The sequence below is a fragment of the Hemiscyllium ocellatum genome, chromosome 16 (genome assembly GCF_020745735.1).
Source record: "Hemiscyllium ocellatum isolate sHemOce1 chromosome 16, sHemOce1.pat.X.cur, whole genome shotgun sequence".
NCBI lineage: Eukaryota > Metazoa > Chordata > Chondrichthyes > Orectolobiformes > Hemiscylliidae > Hemiscyllium > Hemiscyllium ocellatum.
In genome coordinates, this window is record NC_083416.1 from 74,273,364 (window position 1) to 74,296,421 (window position 23,058).

The 23,058-nt window shown below is 48.0% G+C and overlaps 1 protein-coding gene across 4 annotated transcripts in view; it reads right to left on the minus strand.

Moving 5' to 3' along the window:
- The window catches only part of cyfip2 (cytoplasmic FMR1 interacting protein 2), a 114,221-nt gene that overhangs the window by 57,038 nt on the left and 34,125 nt on the right, over positions 1-23,058 (minus strand). For all 4 annotated transcript variants that reach the window (XM_060836935.1, XM_060836937.1, XM_060836934.1 and 1 more), the window contains exons 2-10: positions 17,571-17,725; positions 16,794-16,883; positions 15,900-15,977; positions 12,140-12,241; positions 11,348-11,529; positions 9,454-9,550; positions 8,174-8,302; positions 6,189-6,293; positions 4,300-4,391 (exon numbers count right to left, since the gene is read on the minus strand). In XM_060836935.1, the coding sequence (XP_060692918.1) occupies positions 4,300-4,391; positions 6,189-6,293; positions 8,174-8,302; positions 9,454-9,550; positions 11,348-11,529; positions 12,140-12,241; positions 15,900-15,977; positions 16,794-16,883; positions 17,571-17,687 (992 nt within the window). In that variant the 5' untranslated portion in view covers positions 17,688-17,725. The remainder of the gene's footprint in view (positions 1-4,299; positions 4,392-6,188; positions 6,294-8,173; positions 8,303-9,453; positions 9,551-11,347; positions 11,530-12,139; positions 12,242-15,899; positions 15,978-16,793; positions 16,884-17,570; positions 17,726-23,058) is intronic.

Here is a 23,058-nt window from a genome sequence, read left to right on the forward strand (position 1 = left end):
GATTTTCAACAATGTAAGTGAAACTGAACTGGGCCACGGCTCTGATGTACAGCGAGACAGCTTTTCCAATAGGAAACGGAATCTGTGGTATTTCACTGAATGACAGCACTCACTCCTTTTTACAACAAATTTCTGACCATTCTAAATGACTTGAAACAGAACTCAAATCGGAACTTAAACAAATACTTGGACACAATTTCCCAAGTCTGTCTTCAAATGGGATAGCTGCAGACCCACAAGTCACACTCAACGTTATTAACCCTTCTTTTACCAAGTGCTGATTGGGAACTGGTTCCAGACAGTGGGTTATTTGCTGGAAGAGCACAGCAGTTCAGGCAGCATCCAACCAGCAGCGAAATTGACGTTTCGGGCAAAAGCTCTTCATCAGGAATAAAGGCAGTGAGCTGGAAGCTTGGAGAGATAAGCTAGAGGAAGGTGGGGGTGGGGAGAAAGCAGCATAGAGTGCAATGGGTGAGTGGGGGAGGGGATGAAGGTGATAGGTCAGGGAGGAGAGGGTGGAGTGGATAGGTGGAAAAGAAGATAGGCAGGTTGGACAAGTCATGGGGACAGTGCTGAGCTGGAAGTTTGAAACTAGGATGAGGTGGGGGAAGGGGAAATGAGGAAACTGTTGAAGTCCACATTGATGCCCTGGGGTTGAAGTGTTCCGAGGCGGAAGATGAGGCATTCTTCCTCCAGGCGTCTGGTGGTGAGGGAGCGGCGGTGAAGGAGGCCCAGGTCCTCTATGTCCTCGGCAGAGTGGGAGGAGGAGTTGAAATGTTGGGCCACAGGGTGGTGTGGTTGATTGGTGCGGGTGTCCCGGAGATGTTCCCTAAAGTGCTCTGCTAGGAGGCGCCCAGTCTCCCCAATGTAGAGGAGACCGCATCGGGAGCAACGGATAAAATAAATGATATTAGTGGATGTGCAGGTAAAACTTTGATGGATGTGGAAGGCTTCTTTAGGGCCTTGGATAGAGGTGAGAGAGGAGGTGTGGGTACAGGTTTTACAGTTCCTGCGGTGGCAGGGGAAAGTGCCAGGATGGGAGGGTGGGTCATAGGGGGGCGTGGCAGACTAGGAGGAAGAGGGGATTGCAGGAGGGAGGTCGAGAGGGTGGGATGTGTGGTTAGTCATTCATGTAGCAAGTAATTGAGTCGGTAATGGGGTTAATGGATTAACTAATTGACAGGGCAGTTATAAAAGGAGGAGCAGCTGAGCTGTAAGACTGAGTAGTCAATAAACTCTCTCCATAAAGAAAGGTGTCTGGGTTTCCAACTCCCCACTGGTTTGGATCCAGACTGATACTGGTGATCGTGTGGGTTGGAGGTGGGGAAAATGGTTTGAGAAACTTATCTCAAGGGAATCACAACATTATTATCTCTCTCTGCAGACTTGCCCATGAATCACTGAACTGGGACGCCCCGTTCAGGCCTTCATCCTTGATTCGGGGACACCTTGTCAACTGTATAAGGGCCTGAAACAAACCGTTAAATAGAAGAGAATCCACTATAATATGGAACAGTTCACCATTGGATACATTTCACACAAAGCAATTTCAACGCCTACGGGTGACATGAAGAACTATGTACCCCTGACTTTCTAGTCAAAGACCATTACTGAAGGAAGTTCATGACTATTATTGCAACATTCGTTATTGAATTCAATGTTCCGAATTCTAATTAAATTCAAACAGAGGGCACAATCTCAGAATGAGGGGTCGAGCATATTAGATGCAGAGAAGGATGAATTTCTATTGAGGGGAGTGTATCCATGGACTAGGTCACTGCAGAGGGCTGTCGAGGTTGGGACACTGAGTGTACTCAAGGTGGAGGCAGACAGATTTTTAATCAGTCAGGCAATGAAGGGTCATGGGGATAAAGCAGCAAAGTGGAGTGGAGGATTATTAGATCAGCCATGATCTCGTTGAATGATGGAGCAGACTGGATGGGCTGAATGGCCTACTTCTGCCCCTTATGGTCAGTGAATGGTTAAATCGATACAGTCGATGGAAGGCAAGAGTATACACAGGCTGTGGGAAGAGATTAAGCAAATCATGGGGAATTCCTTTTGGAATACTGCGTGCAATTCTAGTCTCCCTCCTATCGGAACGGGTTGAAAGGGTTCAGAAAAGATTTACAAGGATGTTGCCAGGGTTGGATGATTTGAGATATAGGGAGAGGCTGAACAAGCTGGGGCTGTTTTCCCTGGAGCGTCGGAGGCTGAGGGGTGACCTTATAGTGGTTTATAAAATCATGAAGAGCATGGATAGGATAAATAGCCAAAGTCTTTTCCCTGGGGTGAGTGAGTCAAGAACTAGAGGGCATAGGTTTAAGGTGAGAGGGGAAAAATTTGAAAAAGACCTAAAGGGAAATCTTTTTCACACCGATGGTGGTACGTGTATGGAATGAGCTACCAGAGGAAGTGGTGGTGGCTGGTACAATTGCAACATGTAAAAAGCATTTGGATGGGTACATGAATAGGAAGGGTTTGGAGGGATATGGGCCAGGTGCTGGCAGGTGGGACTAGATTGGGTTGGGATATCTGGTCGGCATGGACAGGTTGGACTGTCTCCGTGCTGTACATCTCTCTGACTCTATAATGTTGTGAGGGATTTTATTTCATTCTGTGCTTTCAGATGATGCGAAGTTTGAGAACATTTCCACAATAGTTTTGTTGTGTTAATATTTCATCCAATAAGACACTCGGTCTAGACAAACAAATCATTGTTAAGAAGGTGGTTCTCTTATTCACATCGTGACACTCCACCTCAAGTCCTGCAGCATCTGGTTAGCGTGGTGTTAGTGAGCAGGAAAAGCTGAGGGCAAAGAGGTGAACACAGGGAACTGCAGGGGCTGGAGAGAAGCCAACACTGACCCTTCCCACAGCCAAGGATGTCGCAAAAAGGGAATATTCAAACAGAGGGGAGCATTAGTGAGGCCAGGGAACTGGGAATCACTTCAAACGCAGCTGGTGAGAGCCCTGGGAGTGAGTAGTGTCAAAAGGAGAAGCAGTATTTATATCGCAACTTTCACAATCTAAGATGTTCTAAAGTGTTTCCCATACAATGAAACATTTATTGAAGCATTGTCATTACCTTCATGCAGGAGACACAACAGTCATTGTTAACACAGCAAACTCTCCAACAGCCTGGAGAACTGACCAGATATATGGCCTCGTAGGTGCTATCAGTTGAGGGAGAGATGCTGACGCAGGATGAGAGAGTAAACTCTTCTGCTCCCTTTGTCATGATGTTATTATGTCTAACTGAGTCAGCTTATCATCAAGGAGAGAGTGAGGACTGCAGATGCTGGAGAGGCAGAGTCAAAACGGGTTGCGCTGGAAAAGCACAGCGGGTCAGGCAGCATCCGAGGAGCAGGAGATCAACATTTCAGGCATAAGCCCTTCATGAGATTATGCCCGAAGTGTCGACTCTCCTGCTCCTCGGATGTGTCTGACTTGCTGTGCTTTTCGAGCGCAACACTTTTCGATTCAGCTTGGCATCTCATTTGTGAACCAAGAACTCAGACCCTGACAATGCAGCGCTCCCTCAGTATGGATTCCCGACAGTGTGGCACTCCCGCAGTCCTGACCCTCTGACAGTCTAGCACCCACTCAGCACTGACCCTCTGACAGTGCAGTACTCCCTTAGTACTGACCCTCTGACAGTGCAGCACTCCCTCAGTACTGACCCTCTGACAGTGCAGCACTCCCTCAGTACTGACCCTCTGACAGTCTAGCACTCACTCAGCACTGACCCTCTGACAGTGCAGTTATTTCTCAGCACTGATCCTCTGACAGTGTAGCACTCCCTCAGTCCTGACCCTCTGACAGTGTAGCACTCCCTCAGTACTGACCCTCTGACAGTGCAGTTATTTCTCAGCACTGACCCTCTGACAGTGTAGCACTCCCTCAGTCCTGACCCTCTGACAGTGCAGTTATTCCTCAGCACTGGGATGATCGAGGCTCAAGAGCCTTTCCTCACGTGAACCCACCATGTAATAAATGAGGCAGAGTTTGTGTCCGACCCCGCCAATTCTCAGTGGGCCGCAATAACCCACCTGCTTATCTCAATAGAACCTCCTTCCAACGTCTCCCAGTCAGGACAGACAAGGGAGGCAGTCACAATCAGGATGCAGCTGAGCTCCTAGCAACTTCCCACCAGGAAAGTACGGAATTAGGTGAGAAGGTCTGGGAGCTCCAGCTCGGCATTCCTTGGACCTGCCTTCCTCCTCTCAGAGTCCTCCTGCCAAACGTTTACAGCTCCAGATTGCGACTGGCCCAGGTTACATTACGGCTCGCACTCACTTGGATTTGTTCTCCTCATAGTGAGCACTGGTCTTAATGTATCTGGCCAATTCTATCTGCATATCCCCGAACAACGGGACCACTTGCAGCTGCTGCAAGAGAACACAAGAGGAGGCATTAATCACAATTTATAATTCTTCCAGAATTCACAGCCAAAACAGGGCACGCTGTTAAGGGTTTGTACAGTTTTTTAAGTAACAACATGTTAAATCTGTTTGAAGCTGTAACTACTATGTTGAAAAGGGGAAGTGCGTGAGTTTGAGGTTTCAGACAGTGTGTGATAAAGGGCCAGCAAATTATAACTAGTGCTCCTGAGATCGGGGAAGTGTAGCCACGTGGATTGCAGATTGAGTCAGTCTGTTCACCAAAGAATAGGGGTGAACCATTCACTCTTGACTTGTGAAACGATAATGACAGAGGGACTGGCAGGATCAGTGCCAGGGCCTCATCTGATTCTAATCAGTGTCAATAACACAGATGGAGAGCCAAGTGTGAGCTACCAGGTTACCTGGTGACACAAAATTAGAGGATGCATAGGAGTTACAGAGAAGTTCCGGAGGTCAAGAAGATGGGATTTGGAATATCATGTGGGGAGCTCTGATCAGAAAACTAGAATGTGTTTTATAACATGGCAAAAGAGTGGGAAATGTTGGTACTTGGCGGTTCCCTTCCATAAATGATTAAAAAAATTAACATTTGGGTACAGCAAGCGATCAGGAAAGCGAATCCTTTTATTACAAAAGGTTATGATTGTCTGAGTAAAGAAGTCTCAACATTATTGTGTAAGGGCTGTACAGTTTTGGTCTCCATGCTGAAAGAACCATGTGTTTTCTCAGAGAGAATACAATGAATATTTTACTGAATCTTCACAAACAAAATGCTCATTGTGGACACTACAAGCGAGTCTGTTCAAGTTGGGATAGATCAATTTTTAAATTCTACAGGAATAGAGCAACGTAGAGAAAGACTGAAAAACGGAGCTGTTGTCAATGATTATACTGAATGGGGGAACAGGTTCAAAGGGCTGAATATCCTCCCTCCTGCTTCTCTTCTGTTCTCATGGAAGAGGTCCTAGGGAGTGTTGCTGAACAAAGAGATCTTGGAGTGCAGGTTCATAGCTAAAGTGGAGTCGCAGGTAGATAGGATAGTGAAGGCAGTGTTTGGTATGCTTTCCTTTATTGGTCAGAGTATTGAGTACAGGAGTTGGCAGGTCATGTTGCAGCTGTACAGGACATTGGTTAGGCCGCTGTTGGAATATTGCGTGCAATTCTGGTCTCCTTCCTATCGGAAAGATGTTGTGAAACTTGAAAAGGTTCAGAAAAGATTCACAAGGATGTTGCCAGGGTTGGAGGATTTGAGCTATAGGGAAAAGCTGAACAAGCTGGGGCTGTTTTCCCTGGAGCGTCGGAGGCTGAAGGGTGACCTCATAGAGGTTTACAAAATTATGAGGGGCATGGATAGGGTATGGGGTGGGGGAGTCCAAAACTAGACAGCATAGGTTTAGGGTGAGTGGGGAAAGATATAAAATAGACCTAAGAGGCAACTGGTACATGTATGGAATGAGCTGCCAGTGGAAGTGGTGGAGGCTGGTACAATTTAAGAGGCATTTGGATGTGTATATGAATAGGAAGGGTTTGGAGGGATATGGGCTGGGTGCTGGCAGATGGAACTAGATTGGGTTGGGATATCTGGTTGGCATGGAAGGGTTGGACCGAAGGGTCTGTTTCCATGCTGTACATCTCTATGACTCCATTTGGGTAGTGGAATTCTGTTCCGGCAGGAGATTATCTAGGTTGTGGTTGACCGAAACAAAATAAAAATGGCTACTGCTTTCCCTCGCTGAATGGACACAGATGAACTCACTGGTCAAGGGTCAACAGTCTTTTTACCCGGAAGAACTTGTCGATTTTACTGAGGTTTATCCGTTTCTTGGTGTCCAGTTTGTAGATATTGCTCACATTTCCATCCATCAGATACAGTCCGAAGCCCATCACCTGTTAATAGAGAAGAAAGTTTCACAAATACCAGCCCCTAGTAGAGATGGAAGGTGTCATCCACACTGCCATTAGGCTGCACTTGCGTGAGAATAACCTGTTGTCCAGTTTGGGTTCCATCAGCTCCTGACCTCGTTACAACCTTAGTTTAAATATCCAGAGACGAGCTGAATTCTAGAAGTGAGGTAAGAGTGGCCATCGATGCTACAATTGACCCACCGTGACATCAAAGGGATCCAGAAAACCGGAATCAATGAGTATCAGAGACAAGCTTGCTGCTGGTTGGAGTCATACCCGGAGTAAATGAATATGGTTGGGATTATTTGAAGTCAGTCATCTCAGTTCCAGACATCTCTGCAGGAGGATCCTCAGGGTAGATATTTTCTAAAATCAACATGTTCAGAACTGTTATTACAGGTGGTTCTTGAACCCTTGCCTTCTGGCTCAGAGATGGGGACACTGCCACTGCACAAGAGTTCTAGTTTCTCAGACTAGTGTCCTTGGTCTAGCCATCATCAACTTTCATTAATGAATCTCTCCATCATCAGAAATGAGACAATCACTCGATTCTCCTGCTCCTTGGATGCTGCCTGACCTGCTGTGCTTTTCCTGCACCACACTCTCGACTCTGATCTCCAGCATCTGCAGTCCTCACTTCCTCCCATTCCATCTTCCAGTCCTTTATCTTGAGTGATAGTATGGACATGTGAACCGGGAGCAGGAGTAGGCTATTCAGCCCCTCTAGCCTGCTTTACCATTCGATAAGATCACTCCTGATCCAATTGTGGCCTCATCCAACTTCCTGCCCACCCACTACGACTTTCACACTCTCATTTACGAATAACCCACCTACCTCTGCCTGAAAATATTCATGGAGTCTGCTTCAAGCGAAGAGAGTTCCAAAAACTCAAGAAAGTCTGACTCAAAAAAGGTCACCTCCTCTGTTTTAAGTGGGTGCTCCCTGATTTTTAAACAGTGATCCCCTCATTCCAAATCCTTTCAGACTGTGATTGCTTTAAGTTCCCCCCTCCCTATTTCCTGACTCTTTTCTCTAAGCTTAGGGAATGTTTTTAAGAAACCTTCTACTGTGAAGACACAGACAAAACATTAGTTCCAAGTCTCTTTCCTATCCCTGTATCTTTTTGCTATTCCTATTCCCTATCCCTGTAACCCTACATTTCTCGTGGTAACCAATCCATCCTGACCCGCACACCTTTGGACTGTGGGAGGAAACCAGAGCACCCGGAGGAAACCCACGCAGACACGGGGAGAACGTGCAAACTCCACACAGACAGTCACCCATGGCAAGTCTCATTCACCTTGTAAGGGACCAATACTCACCTTATTGCTTCCTTTCCCTTTCATATACCTACAGAACTATATACTTTGTGTTTTTATATTTATTGGTTATTTTCTGTCATTCTCTATTTCCTGCCTGCCTTGTTATTAACTAATCTTTTCCTGATTTCTCCATGATCGCAATCCTCTGCCCTACCTTTGCAGTGTTTCCCTTCAGTGTAATCCCCAAATGAAGACCAAAGATTCAATCCACAAAGCTCATGGAATGGTACGACATAGGAAACCGCTCTGTCCATCGGACCTGTGCTGGCACTTCTGCAGAGCTATCCAATTAGTCCCACTCCCTCTACTCTTTCCACACAATCCTGCAATAGTCTCCCAGAGTTATTCAATCTCCTCATGACCTGGGCTAACCCTTCAGTCGCTCCGTATTGACTGAGATTAATCGGATGTCGGAAGTTGGAGATGATGGGAAGGGGAGACTGCAGACGAGTGTCTAACACAGATGATTTCACACATCCTACACACCGGGTTTCTGCACAGCCAGCTGGGTCATGTTCCACACAATAATGAACCATTACCTTCAGCAGCATGTGTTTCTCGCTGGGGGTCAGGTACATTCGATTCTCGTAGTAATCAACGCAGATATTGACGATATCAGCCAGGAGTTCCTCATAACCAGGGATCACCTCCAGCTGCTGGTGCAGGCACTGAAATACAGAGTCATCATAGCATCATAGACTCCCTACGGTGTGGAAGCAGGCCATTCGGCCCTTTGAAAAACATCTCACCCAGAGCTCTATCCCTGTAACCCTACATTTCACATGGCCAATCCACCCTGACCTGCAGACCTTTGGATTGTGGGATGAAACCAGAGCACCCAGGGGAAACCCACGCAGACATGGGGAGAACGTGCAAATTCCACACAGACGGTCACCCGAGGCTGTCCCTGTGACGCAGCCGTGCTAACCACTGAGCCACTGTGTCGCCCTAAGCTCCATCAAGAAGTGATCAGCTGAGTCTCCAAGCATTGTGCTGTGACTGGTCCCCACCCAGGAACACCTCTGTCCAAGTCCCCTGGCCTTCCACCCTCTCCCATCCCCAGCGCACACACACACTCACTGCAGTTAATCTTGGGTATGCCTGTAATAGCTAACAAAAAATAGTCAGACTGAACGCAAGGTGTTGTTCTTCAGCTCCAAAGGAGCATCGTATCAGACTAAACATTTACTCAATACTTCTCTCTCTGTCAGCTGAGGCTCTCCAGCATTTTCTATTTTCATTCGAGACACTACCCGTTGTATTTACTCACAGCTCAGGCTGTACTGATCCTGGTGTGAGTCCCCGATGTGTTTGTTTTTGAAACCTAACTCTGGAATTTCTCACCACGTTCTTCCAAAATGGATCACCCCCTCATCTAAAAATTCCTGACAAAGAGCTTCTGCTCAAAACCTCGATTCTCCTGCTCCTCGGACGCTGCCTGACCTGCTGTGCTTTTCCAGCAACACTCTCGACTCTGATCTCCAGCGGTAAAAACAATGACTGCAGATACTGGAAAGCAGATGCTGGATCAGTGGTGCTGGAAGAGCGCAGCAGTTCAGGCAGCATCCAAAGTGCTGCGAAATCGACGTTTCGGGCAAAAGCCCTTCATCGGGATTCCTGATGAAGGGCTTTTGCCCGAAACGTTGATTTCGCTGCTCGTTGGATGCTGTCTGAACTGCTGCGCTCTTCCAGCACCACTGATCCAGAATCTGACTCTCCAGCACCTGCAGTCCTCATTTTCTCCTCATCCCCTGGTCTGCCTGAGAGACGACAACTCCTTCCCCATCCCCATTCCCATCCCCGCAGCCCCCAACGTTACCTGGGTTATTCTGTTGTGATTTGCCAAGAACATGGAAAGGTTCTGAGATTCCTGGATGGATTGGGGGTCAGCCATTTTCCTCAGGAACTGGGCAGCCCTGGAACGGTTGAAGACTCAGAGTGAGTCACCTCATCAAGAAACCTCAGAGATTCAGTACCATTTTTCTAAATCTTTTGGATTCATTTTGCTCCATCCCAATCTTCTCTCCTTCACAGTCCAACCCTTCCTCCCTGATCCTGACCCTCACTTGGGATGCACACATCATAATGTGAAAGACTGGTGGAACAGACCCGATGGGCTGAATGGCCATCCTTTATTTTGTGGCCTCACACTCCCCGCTGAGTGAAAGCCCCACAATCCCCACCCTGTCCCAAACATACGGACCCCTCACTGGGTTGGCTGGATGGGGTGGAGTAGGGTTGTAGTTAGTCGGGAGGGTGGGGCATCTGTTGAGGGGAACATGGGCCGTCCCATGGAGGGGCAAATCCCACCCAAGGATGGGATGGACTGAGAATTACTGGCCAATTAGAGCTGCTCGCTCTCGCCTGCTTCAGGATTGACTGAGGTCCGCAGCATTGGATCCTGGATTTGGGTCAGTGTATTGGGTAGGGGACGACAGGTCCTGGGGAGGTTGGGACATATCTGTTTGGTCCAAGGAGCCTGAGGGGAGGATATCCCCACTTACACGAGACTGGGCAGGAGTACTGCTGCAGTGAACCACCTCATGTGTATGACAGGTCTGACGGACTGAATGGCCTCAGCCTGTTCCTCTGTATCAGCTCAGAGAGGTCTAACTGGCCTCCTGCTGTCCCTGGGTGAAGGGGCCGAATGGGCGCCTCCTGTCCCTGGGTGACGGGACTGAATGGCCTCCTGCTATCAATGGGTGACAGGGCTGAATGGCCTCCTGCTATTCCTGGATGATGAGGCCGAACGGCCTCCTCCTATCAATGGGTGACAGGGCCGAACGGCCTCCTGCTATCAATGGGTGACAGGGCCGAACGGCCTCCTCCTGTCCCTGAGTGACAGAGCTGAATGGCCTCCTGCTATTCCTGAGCGACGGGGCCAAATGGCCTCCTGCTATTCCTGAGTGATAGGTCCGAATGGCCTCCTCCTGTCTCTGGGTGATGGGGCCGACTGGCCTCCTGCTATTCCTGGGATAAGGGGCCAAAAGGCCTCCTGCTGTCCCTGTGTGATAGGGCCGAATAGCCTCCTGCTGTCCCTGGGTGACGAGGCCGAATGGCCTCCTGCTGTCCCTGGGTGACAGGGCTGAAGGGCCTCCTGCTGTCCCTGGGTGATGGAGCTGAATGGCCTACTCCTGTCCCTGTGTGACGGGGCCGAATGGCCTCCTCCTGTCCCTGGGTGACAGGGCTGAATGGCCTCCTGCTGTCCCTGGGTGAGAGGGCTGAATGGCCTCCTCCTGTCCCTGGGTGATGGAGCTGAATGGCCTCCTCCTGTCCCTGGGTGACGGGGCCGAATGGCCTCCTGCTGTCCCTGGGTGACAGGGCTGAATGGCCTCCTGCTGTCCCTGGGTGACAGGGCTGAATGGCCTCCTCCTGTCCCTGGGTGATGGAGCTTAATGGCCTCCTCCTGTCCCTGGGTGACGGGGCCGAATGGCCTCCTGCTGTCCCTGGGTGACAGGGCTGAATGGCCTCCTGCTGTCCCTGGGTGACAGGGCTGAATGGCCTCCTCCTGTCCCTGGGTGATGGAGCTGAATGGCCTCCTCCTGTCCCTGTGTGACGGGGCCGAATGGCCTCCTCCTGTCCCTGGGTGACGGGGCCGAATGGCCTCCTGCTGTCCTAGGGTGACGGGGCCGAGCGACTTCCTGCTATCCCTGGGGGACGGGGCCTAATGGCCACCTCCTGTCCAGTGTCCTTCGGCACTGAGCCGCACTGACCTCTTGTAAGCCGAGTGGTCATTCTTGACGCTACATTTCATATTCTTCAGCTCATCCAGCACAGCGAACATGTTGATGAACTTGCCCAGGGTCAGCAGATACGCCTCTGACACAAAGTCCTTCCGTCTCTCAGCGTGACACAGCCTTTTCACCTCGCTACAGAAACGCTCGATTGCTTTGCGCTGTTTCATACAAACAGAAATGAGAATGCATCAAACTGATGAGAAAGACCTCAAACAAAAACATTTCACATTCACGATCCCAGCGGACAGTTGCTAAAACTGAAAGAACTTAAAGTAGGAAGGGGGGTTACCAAGACTAAAACCAAGGGTTTTTCCTTCATCTCATGGGATGTGGGCATCGCTGTCCACTCACCATCCTGGCTTGGAAATATATCACTGTTCCTTCACTGTCGCTGGGTCAAAATCCTGGAATTCCCTCCCTAAGGGCATCGTAGGTCAACCCACAGCAGGTGGACTGCAGTGGTTCAAGAAGGCAACTCACCCCCAACTTCTCGAGGGGCAACTAGGGACGGGCAATAATTCCTGGTCCAGCCTGGGACACTCTCATGAATGAATTAAGACAAAAAGTCACTCCACCAACATCTAAAAAATACAAACAGTTTGGTCAGAGATCCTGATGTTGCGCCAATTCTATCACTGCGATGCAGGCCATCGCTAAGAAACTTGGCACACTGAAGGAAAAGATGAGCTCGCCATCAAATGGGCAAGAAATTCCTGCGTTCTTCACTGGGATCAGTCCAGCCTGAGGCTCTGCTCAATGGTCCCTTACCTGGAAATACATGAACTTCATCAGTTTGGTGACCTCTGGCTCCAGAACCTCAACTGTCTTTTCGTAAATCTCCACACGGTTTGGTTGCTCATTGCACTTGACCTGGGGTTTACAAAAAAATAAGTGCTAAAGTTATGAAAGAAAGCAAGAAAGAAAGAAGTCCGGGACAGCAGATATAAAGTTGGCCTATTCACAATCACATGGGTCGCAACAAATCATTTCAGTCATCACCTTCCCACCTTTTGAAGGGAATTTTAAAAACAACAAGCAGACAATTGGAGAAAAGATAAAGGTCCTTGATCATAATGGATTATGAGGAAGCGTCTTGGCTTGGAGGATCAGTTTGTTCGAAATTAAAAGGGCTAGGAACTCCGATGTGAGAGTTTATGGGCCCTCTGATCAGTAGCTTGAGAATTGGATAGTTTATCAATCGAAAAATAATAGCATTTAAAAAAGGAATATAAGTGTTGGAGAATCATTAATTTTCACATAAACTGGAGGAACAAAAGCAGCTTAGAGAGTAAGTTCAATCGAGCCATGGATGTGGAGATGCTGGTGGTGGGCTGGCACAGACAAAGTCAAAGTCACACAAAAGCAGGTTATAGTCCAACAGGTTTATTTGAAATCATAAGCTTTCGGAGCGCTGCTCCTTCACCCAATGAAGGGACAGCATACAAAAGCTTGTGATTTCAAGTAAACCTATTGGACTATAGCCTAGGTCTTCTGACTTCTGATACAGTCAAAGAGATGTACAGCATGGAAACAGACCCCAACTCATCCAAGCCGACCAGGTATCCTAAATTAATTTATTCCCATTTGCCAGTATTTAGCTCCTATCGCTCTAAACCCTTCCTATTCATATACCCATCCAGATGCCTTTTAAATGTTGTAATTGTACCAGTCTCCACCACTTCCTCTGATAGTCCATACATGCATCACCCTCTGTGTGAAAAGGTTGCCTCTTAGGTCACTTTCAAATCTTTCCCCTCTCACCTTAAACCTAAGTCCTCTAGTTTTGGACTCCCCCATCCTGGGCAAAAGACCTTGGCTATTCACCCTATCCATACCCCTCATGGTTTTATAAAATTGGATAAGGTTACCCCACAGACTGTGATGCTCCAGAGAAAACAGCCCCAGCCTATTCAGCCTCTAACTATAGCTAAAACCCTTCAACCCTGACAACATCCTTGTAAATCTTCTCTTGTAAATACTTTGAGAGTGTTTCCTAAATTAGCACACTGCGGAACTAACCAGGGGATAGGCTATTTTAGATTGCGTCGAGTATCATAAGGCAGGGTTAATTAATAATCTCATGTTAAGTGATTATCTGGGGAAAGAGTAAAAATAATATGGTGAACGCCAGACTGAGTTTCAGAATGACATACCAAGTCCAAAACTAGAATATTTAATGTAAATAAAGCCAATTATACAGGTATGAGATGCATCTGGGCTATGACAAATTGGGAAATTTTACCAAAAGGTAGATATTAGCTCATGGGCCTCCTCTCCCCTTGCTAATCTGCCCACAGTCCTCACCCTTTCAGATATCAGGCTGTACCGAGGATCTGGAGAACTGCAAATATTACATCCTTATTCTAAAAAATAAATGCAATGATAAATCTAACTACATGTCAGTTAGTTTAACGTTGCTGAGTGCGTAACCTTTAGAAATGGGACAAAATGAACAGTCACTTGGACAAACTGAATAATTCAGGAAAGTGAATTTGTAAATTGCAATTTGTGTTCAACTAATGTGTTTGAGTTTTTTTGGTAAAATAAGGGAGAAGATTGATGAGGGTAATGTGATCGATGTGATGGATTTGGACTTCCAGAAGGCACTTGTTAAAGTGTCACCTAATGGTCTTCTCAGCTAAGTTGAAGCCTGTAGGACATGTGGGGAGGTGACATGGATAGATTTTGCCTGATTGTAACAAACAGAAAATGATGATGAAAAGTTTTTCTCCCCCCTCCCCCCCAGACTGTAGCAGGGTATAGAGTAATGTTCTCTTGGGGTTAGGAGCTCTGCTTTTCTTGATCTATGTTAGTTATCTATACACTGGTGTACAGGGTTCCAACTCCAAACATTGCCAAAGTATTGTGAACTGCGAGTGTTACTTTTAGAGGTTATTTTGAGCTGGGTTTTTTTAAAAGAGAGGTTGTGGGGCAGAGATACCGAACTGGCTACAGAAGACCTCAAATAAACAGTTTGGGAGGTTTAGGAGTTTTCTTTAAAAACAACCTGAATGGGTGTGGCCAGCTCTCACAGATCCAGATTTCTGGGGTGTTTGTCCCCAATAACATCAGGAGGTATTGGGGTCTCAACAGAGTTGGAAACTTCAGTGGTTGTCTCCTTGTTCGGGATGTTACCATATTGGAACAGAGAATTAGTAACAGTTACTGTATATACTATTCAGTTAAGTTTCTGATCTGTTAAGTGATTCTAAATTCCTCTTTCTTTGGCTGTATTTTAACTACAGTGTTTAAATCAAGTGGGTTTTGCTTAACGTTGAGTGGTTTGACCAATCACGTTGCATCAGGAACAGACACTTTATGAATGCCTTCAAAAGAAGAAAAGATTAAGGTCTGGGCTAGCTTCTTCAAATAATTTGAGGAGGTCAGGTCTGGTCTGGTCTGTTCCTGTGCTGTACAGTTCTATATTCTATGTAATACGTTAATCTGGCATTAGCTGTTGGGAAAATCAATTACGTAAACAAGACAATTACGGAATACCAACAATGATTAGGTAGAATCAACGTGCTTTTGTGGGAAATCACATCTGACAAAATTATTTTGTGTTTAAGATTGTAACGAGCAGGAAAATAAGGTGGATGAGTATAACTGAAGCTTGAAAAGACATTCAATAATCTGCCCCAGGTAAAATGCTCACTCTAGATATGGACTCACGTCATTGGCGATAATATATCACCTTGAATAAAAGCTGTGTTAACTGACAGAAGGCAGATAGTAGCGATGAGGTTGCTACCGCCAACTGGGGAGCCAATAGCGAGGGAGTAGATCCCAGAAGGAGTTGAGTACAGCCACAACTGTATTGCATAGCGGAGCAGGGTGGAGGGACTGGGGTGTATGTTGTGCTTTTTAATGAGCAGCACCGTGTGCTGGTGCTTCCTTCATAGTTCTTCATTAAGTGAAGGACCTGAACAACATCCAGAGTTGGCCTGCCAGGTGGGGGGCAATATTGACAGCACCCGAGGACCGGGGCAGGAGGGAAGCTTGGAGAATTGGAGGATAAAAAATAAAGAGCAGGTGCTGGGAGGTAGAACGCGTTCTCTAAAAGAGTGGAAGGAGCAGATTCAGTCACAACATTCAAAACAGAACTGGACACATACTTGAAGAGAGAGCACTGCAAGCTGCCGAGAAGGAGTAGGGGAGTAGGATTAATTACACAACCCTCTCAACGAGCTGTCATCACCACAATGGGCTGAATGGACTTCTCTGGCAACACTGTGCTCATCTAATACTGTCTGAATTTAAGAACTCTACCATTCATTAATGTGCGATCAGCTCCCTCACTCTAGAATTACTTCACTAAATCTCTCCACCCTTTCTCCTCCTTTAAGACGTACCTCTTCGATCAAGCACTTTGGCTTCCTGCTTTAGTACCTCTTTGTGCAACTTGGAGTCAAACTTTTGTTTGATAGTACCTGTGGTGCGTTCTGGGACATGTTACAATGGTAAAAAATGCTACATTAATGCACTTGTTGTCATATGCATCCTTGTCTCCACTGGGCGCCAGCATTACCTGTGGGATAGCGCGTGAGCAGCTCCTCCAGGTGTAGAGCATCACTGCGTATTCATGGCCCTCCTCCAGCATCTCATTCTAAAGGGAAAAGTAGAAAAATCGTGACCCTGTTAATGAGGGTGTGCATTTCATCCAACCAGGATAGAGAAATTGGGTTTGACAGTGAAGGTCAGGGACAACACTGGGATTGGGTTGGACAGTGAGGGTCAGAGCCTGACACTGGAATTGGGTCTGACAGTGTAGGTCAGAAACTGACACTGGGATTGGGTTGGACAGTGAGGGTCAGAGACTGACACTGGGATTGGGTCTGACAATGAGAGTCAGAGAGTGACACTGGGATTGGTTTGGAAAGTGAGGGTCAAAGACTGACACTGGAATTGGGTTGGACAGTGAGGATCAGAGCCTGACACTGGGATTGGGTTGGACAGTGAGGGTTAGAGACTGACACTGGGATTGGGTTTGACAGTGAGGGTCAGAGCCTGACACTGGGATTGGGTTGGACAGTGAGGGTCAGAGCCTGACACTGGGATTGGGTTGGACAGTGAGGGTCAGAGCCTGACACTGGGATTGGTTTAGACAGTGAGAGCCAGGGTCAGGCAGCATCCGAGGAGCAGGCAAATGAACGTTTCAAACAGGGCTTTTACTGAGTGTAGAACCAGGCACAGGTTACTCAGTCTTAAATAGTGCAGTATAATGCAGACACCACTGAACTGTCACATTGGGATCTTGTAACGTTTTCCCAGAGTCGGATATTTTCAAGGAGCATCCTCAAATTGGTCAAGGGCTCATTCCTGGGGCATCGAGGACATTCAGGGTGGTGGGGGTGAAAGGAGCTGGTTGTGGACAGAGCTGAGTGACGTCCATCCTCCTCGGGCGGAGAGCTGAGCTGCTTACCATGCTTGAGTGTACTGTGGCCTGTTCGATGTACCTGGCGATCCCAGTAACAAATGCATTCCTGTCTTCAAAGTTGGTGTCAAAGTTCGCCTGAGGATGAAGGACAGCAGTGGAAGAGTTTACAGAAATGGACACACTCTACAGTACACAAACACAACATGGAGACATGACCCATGTGCTGTCAGAGTCCACCAAACCCCCTTCCTACCCAGAGACTGGATCATGGACAATAATAAACTTTGTTGGTAATCATTGGAGCAGGCTCCCAGTCAATAGCAGGCCGGGTTACTATCTCTGGACTCAGTGGCTGGATTGGAGCACAGCCCAGTTATAGCCTCCTTAAAATGGCCTCCGTCTAAGTTAATATAAATAAGTTAGCAGTAACTTCAATCAATATATTGCCTGCTCAATGAGTTCCTAATTCACTAGATCTGATACAACAGTTACTCCTGGAACTCACCATGAAGTTCCACCCTTCTTAAGCTTGTCCCTCACCTGAGATGTGGTGATCCTCAGGTTAAACCACTCCCAGTTCTCTCTGTAATAAGACAGCGTCCCCATGGTCCCATGTTGGTTTTACTTTTACTGTGCAAATGCAGGAATCTGGGGTGGAAGGATTGGCTTCGCACTTCCCAATATGTATTGCCAATCTTCCCAATTCTTCACTAATCTCTGGGACAATATTGGCTTTACCTTTACCTTACTGTGGGAGAGTTGATCGGGTGCCTACTTGTCCCAGTTGAGATCAGCTCGAGGTGTCAGGGAGGCCACACCTACCTGGTACATGATGGAGGAGGGAGGTGGTTCGATGCATGGTTGCTGGTCAGGGAGAGGTAACTCCTCCAGAAGGTCCACATTGGACAGGGCATCCTCCAGGGTGACATGCGTCGTCATGGCTAGGTTCGATTAAAACCCGGCAAGGTTAATCAGCACTGGGGAGGTGGGGGAGGAATAAGAAGAAAACTCAGTCAGAATATGTGCAGTACTCACAGAACACAATGGATCCCAAAAAGACACAAGGGCTGTTTATCAAAACTGACTTTAGAAATGCTTTAAAAACTTCCCAAAAATTTTCTCTTCCACTATTTTTCGCCCACTGGCTATCCAGAAGGTGTTGCCTGCCACTGTACCAGCCGACAACTACACCCCAACCCTCTGTTAACCTGACCCCAAGACCCTCTCCCCCCGACACCCTCTCTCACCCCCGTCCCCAACATTCCCTCCCTCCAACACCTTCTTTCTCTCCCTCCTCCAACTCCCCCTCCTCTTGAAACCTTCTTACTCCACGACACCATCTCTCTCTCTCCCCCTCCCCCAACATCCTTCCTCTCCCCCTCCTCCAACCTCCACTTCCCCTGACATCCTCCCTCTCCCCCGCCTCCAACCTCCCCTTCCCCGAGACCCTCCCTCTCCCCCTCCTCCAACATCCCCTTCCCCTGACACCCTCCCTCTCCCCCTCCTCCAACATCCCCTTCCCCAACACCCTCCCTCTCCCCCTCCTCCAACCTCCCCTTCCCCTGACACCCTCCCTCTCCCCCTCCTCCAACCTCTCCTTCCCCTGACATCCCCTCTCTCCCCTTCCTCCAACATCCTTTTCTCCTAAAACCCTCTTTCCCCCCCTCCCCCAACATCCCCTCTCCCCGATTCCCTCTTTCCACTCCCCCTCCCACCATCCCTCCTGCAGTCCAGCTGGGGCACAATCCATGTAAAGACAGAGACCATTTTGACTGAAGCTGCCTGAATGAAGGGCAGGTTCAGAGTACATGCCTCATGTTACACCTTCCTCTGTTAAGAGCTGCATTAAACTGATTGATCTACGCTCAGTGGGTGGCACAGTGACTCAGTGGTTAGCACTGCTGTCTCACAACGCCAAGGACCTGGGTTTGACTCCCACCTCGGGCGACTGTCTGTGTGCTGTTTGCACGCTCTCCCCGTGTCTGCGTGGGTTTCCTCCGGGTGCTCTGATTTCCTCCCACAGTCCAAAGTTGTGCAGGTTAGGTGAATTGGCCATGCTAAATCGCCCATAATGTTAGGTGCGTTAGCCAAGGATAAATATAGGGTAGGGAAATGGGTAGGTTACTCTTTGGAGGGAAGGTGTGGACTTGTTGGGCTGAAGGGCCTGTTTCCACACTGTAGGAGACTGCAGGCATCAAATCTAAGTGGAAAGAAATCTCTTCTCTGGAACGGGAGGGGGTGTGGGGCACACAGTTTCAAAATAAGGCCTCTCTGATTTAATGTGCACATGAGCAGGACATTTCTTTCCCCAGCCAGTCATTTGGAATTCTCGTCCCCAGAGAACAGCAGAGGCTGGGGGGGGGGGGGGGGCTGACTAGATTTAAAGGAGGGAGTTACAGAGATTGCCCACTTTTCAGAGCCACCAAAATCAGGAGGCATAAAAACGTTAACAGATCCAAAATGGTATTCAGGAAAAAATGTCTCGATCCTTGGTGGGAGCAATGTTTGGTACATTTTAGCCTAGAACGCCATTGAGATTCCGAAAGGAGACTGGGAATCCGCACAGTTAGAGATGGCAGCTCTCACAAGATTAGCGTTCTGTAGCAGAGCGTAGAGCCAGGCACAGGTTACTCAGTATTAAACGGAGGAGCAGAAGGAGCTCCTAAGGCAGAGGCCATTCAGTTGCCACACGTGGACCTTGTAACCTTTATGGAGAACGCAAGAGACGTTTCTCAATCTACATGAGGTTCAAGTGTGGAGTTGAGCCACGATCACACTGAGTGATGGAGCAGCTTGAGGGGCCGAATGGTCTACTCCTAATTCTCGAGTTGTTACGTCGTCAATGTATTCGGTTTAACTTCAACTATCATGAAGGACTTCGAAACAGGCAAAAGAAAATGAACCAGCTCTTGAACAGGCTGGAGTTAACCACGTATTTATAAAAAGACAGACTGTGCTCGACTGGTCTAATTGATATGTTTGATGAAGTAACTGAGAAGGTTGATGTTGTTTACATTGGTGTTAAAGAAAGTACGTGACGGTGTATCACATAAAAGTCTGGTGAACAAAACTGAGGTTCTTGGAATAGACAGGTCAGTGCTGACAGTCATGGAGTCATACAGCCCGGATACAGACTGTTCGGTCCGACCAGTCTATGCCCAACATAATCCCAAACCAAACTAGTCCCACCTGCCTGCTCCTGGTCTGTTACTCTCTGAATCTTTCCTATTTATGTATCTATCCAAATGTCTTTAAATATTGTAACTGTGCCCACATCCACCTCTTCCTTAGGAAGTTTGTTCCACATGCAAACCACCAGTGAAACAAATTTGCCCTTCTTGTTTTTGTGTTTGCTGCTGTTTACCTATTATTTACTACCTATGCTACTTAACTGTCTGTGCTACTTAACTCTGTGACCTGCCTGTATTGCCCGCAAGACAAAGCTTTTCACTCTGCCTTGGTATACATGACATGAATTCAATTCAATTCAATTTTCAACTCAACTCAACTCAATCCAACCAAGATTTGGAGATGCCGGTGTTGGACTGAGGTGCACCAAGTTAAAAATCACACCACACCAGGTTATAGTCCAACAGGTGTAATTGGAAGCTCTGAAAGCTAGTGTGCTTCCAATTAAACCTGTTGGACTGTAACCTGGTGTTGTGCAATTCAATCAAAGTTGTATACAAAGTCAGCGTAACGCCCCAACTCCGATACTCGATGCTCTGAATAATGAATGCAAGTGTGCTAAAATAGTGGCTCAAGGACAGAAAACAGCACGTTATGGTTTTATGGTTATTTTTGATTGAATGACAGTCAGGCAGAGGCACCCAGAGGGTGGTGGGAATCGGGGATGCACTGCCTGGGACTGTAACCTTACAAAATTTAAAAGGTACGTGCATGAAATTACATAACATTCAAAACCTTGCTCAGGGAAGTGGGACTACAGCAGATTTGACGTAGATTTAGCAGTACAGACCCAATAAGCTGTCCTGTATGATTCCATGAGTCAGTGCAAGGATCACTGCTTTGGCTCAGTGGTTAGCACTGCTGCCTCACAGCACCAGGGTCCCAGGTGCGATTCCAGCCTCGGGTGACTGTCAGTGTGGAGTTTCTCCCCGTGTCTGTGTGGGTTTCCTCAGGGTGCTCTGGTTTCCTTCCACAGTCCAAAGACGTGCAGGTTAGGTCAATTGGCCATGCTAAATTATCCATAGTGTGAGGTGCGTTAGCCGGGGGGAGGGTGTGTGGACTTGTTGGGCTGAAAAGCCTGTTTCCACTCTGTTGGGAATCTAAACTAATCAAATCGTAAATGCCTTGAGTATGAGAATACAGAACAAATTGTATCCGTTGCTCCCGATGCGGTCTCCTCTACATTGTGGAGACTGGGCGCCTCCTAGCAGAGCGCTTTAGGGAACATCTCCGGGACACCCGCACCAATCAACCACACCGCCCCGTGGCCCAACATTTCAACTCCCCCTCCCACTCTGCCGAGGACATGGAGGTCCTGGGCCTCTTTCACCACCGCTCCCTCACCACCAGACGCCTGGAGGAAGAACGCCTCATCTTCCGCCTCGGAACACTTCAACCCCAGGGCATCAATGTGGACTTCACCAGTTTCCTCATTTCCCCTTCCCCCACCTCACCCTAGTTCCAAACTTCCAGCTCAGCACTGTCCCCATGACTTGTCCGGACTTGTCCTACCTGCCTATCTCCTTTTCCACCTATCCACTCCACCCTCTCCTCCCTGACCTATCACCTTCATCCCCTCCCCCACTCACCCATTGTACTCTATGCTACTTTCTCCCCACCCCCACTCTCCTCTAGCTTATCTCTCCATGCTTCAGGCTCACTGTCTTTATTCCTGATGAAGGGCTTTTGCCTGAAACAGTCGATTTCGCTGCTCCTTGGAAGTTGCCTGAACTGCTGTGCTCTTCCAGCACACTAATCCACAAAAGGAATCACAGACTTCCTACAGTGGAGCAAGAGGCCAATCAGCCCATCGAGTCTGCACTGACCCTTTAAAGAGCATCCAGCCCCGCATCCTATCCCTGTAACCCTGCATTTCCCATGGCTAACCCCTTAGCCTGCACAACCCTGCACACTATGGGGCAATTCTGCATGGCCAATCCACCCCGAACCTGCACATCCCTGCACACTATGGGGCAATTCTGCATGGCCAATCCACCCCTTAGCCTGCACAACCCTGCACACTATGGAGCTGGTCAAAGCACAGCAGGTTAGGCAGCATCTCAGGAATAGAGAATTCGACGTTTCGAGCATAAGCCCTTCATCGATGCTGCCTAACCTGCTGTGCTTTGACCAGCAACACATTTGCAGCTGTGATCTCCAGCATCTGCAGACCTCATTTTTTACCTGCACACTATGGGGCAATTCTGCATGGCCAATCCACCCCGAACCTGCACATCCCTGCACACTATGGGGCAATTCTGCACGGCCAATCCACCCCGAACCTGCACATCCCTGCACAACTCTGGACTGTGGGAGGAAACCGGAGCACCTGGCAGACTAAACCCTCAGAACGGTGGGAGTCACTTTTTTTAAAAACACAGCCGGGACTGCCCAGGACGAGAGTTGCAGGAAACAGAGGTGGGAATTAGTAAGATGTCAACATGTTCAGTGGTGTGGGTATGAGATGGAAAGGGAGGTCAGGAACAGGTGAGGGGTTTGCACAGACAGAACAATCTGGGCTGATCCTTTTGAGGAGTCAGTGATAAAAACAGGTTTAAAGGAGAGAGGGAAGTATTAACAATATCGACTAAAAAGGGGAGCCAGGAAGCTAAGAGGGTGGTCAGCAGGTAAGTGAGAATAGAGCTGAGAAAGCAGGAGGTGTATGTTAGGAACATGACCAGTTCAGGGAGGCTGTGAAGAAACCAGAGAAAGAGGCAAGGTCAGGCTTACGATAAAGGGCAAGGCCGTCTCAAGGTCCGGTTTAGTGGCTTACAGGAATAGAGGGAAAGGAACAGATGGTCTCAGTCCTGGCATCAAGGAAAACATTCGTATCTCCAGCGTACGAGCACATATGCTTTATACAATCTGTCATTTCCTCCCGTCAACTGTTGCAATCCCTCAGAAAGAGGATTCTCTTTGTACAGACAGTTGTTTCTAGGGTCATGCCCCCACGTCCCATCAGCGCTTCCCTCCTGCCACAACATACAGACAGGTAGCGAAGGATAAAACTGGAGCTTTTCTTTTGGGATTTTTCAATCAATTTGTCTGTGGCAGATTGCACTTGAGCCACAGTTAAGGACACTGCGTGGTGGTCTTCGGGTGGTACATGGCAATCTCTTGG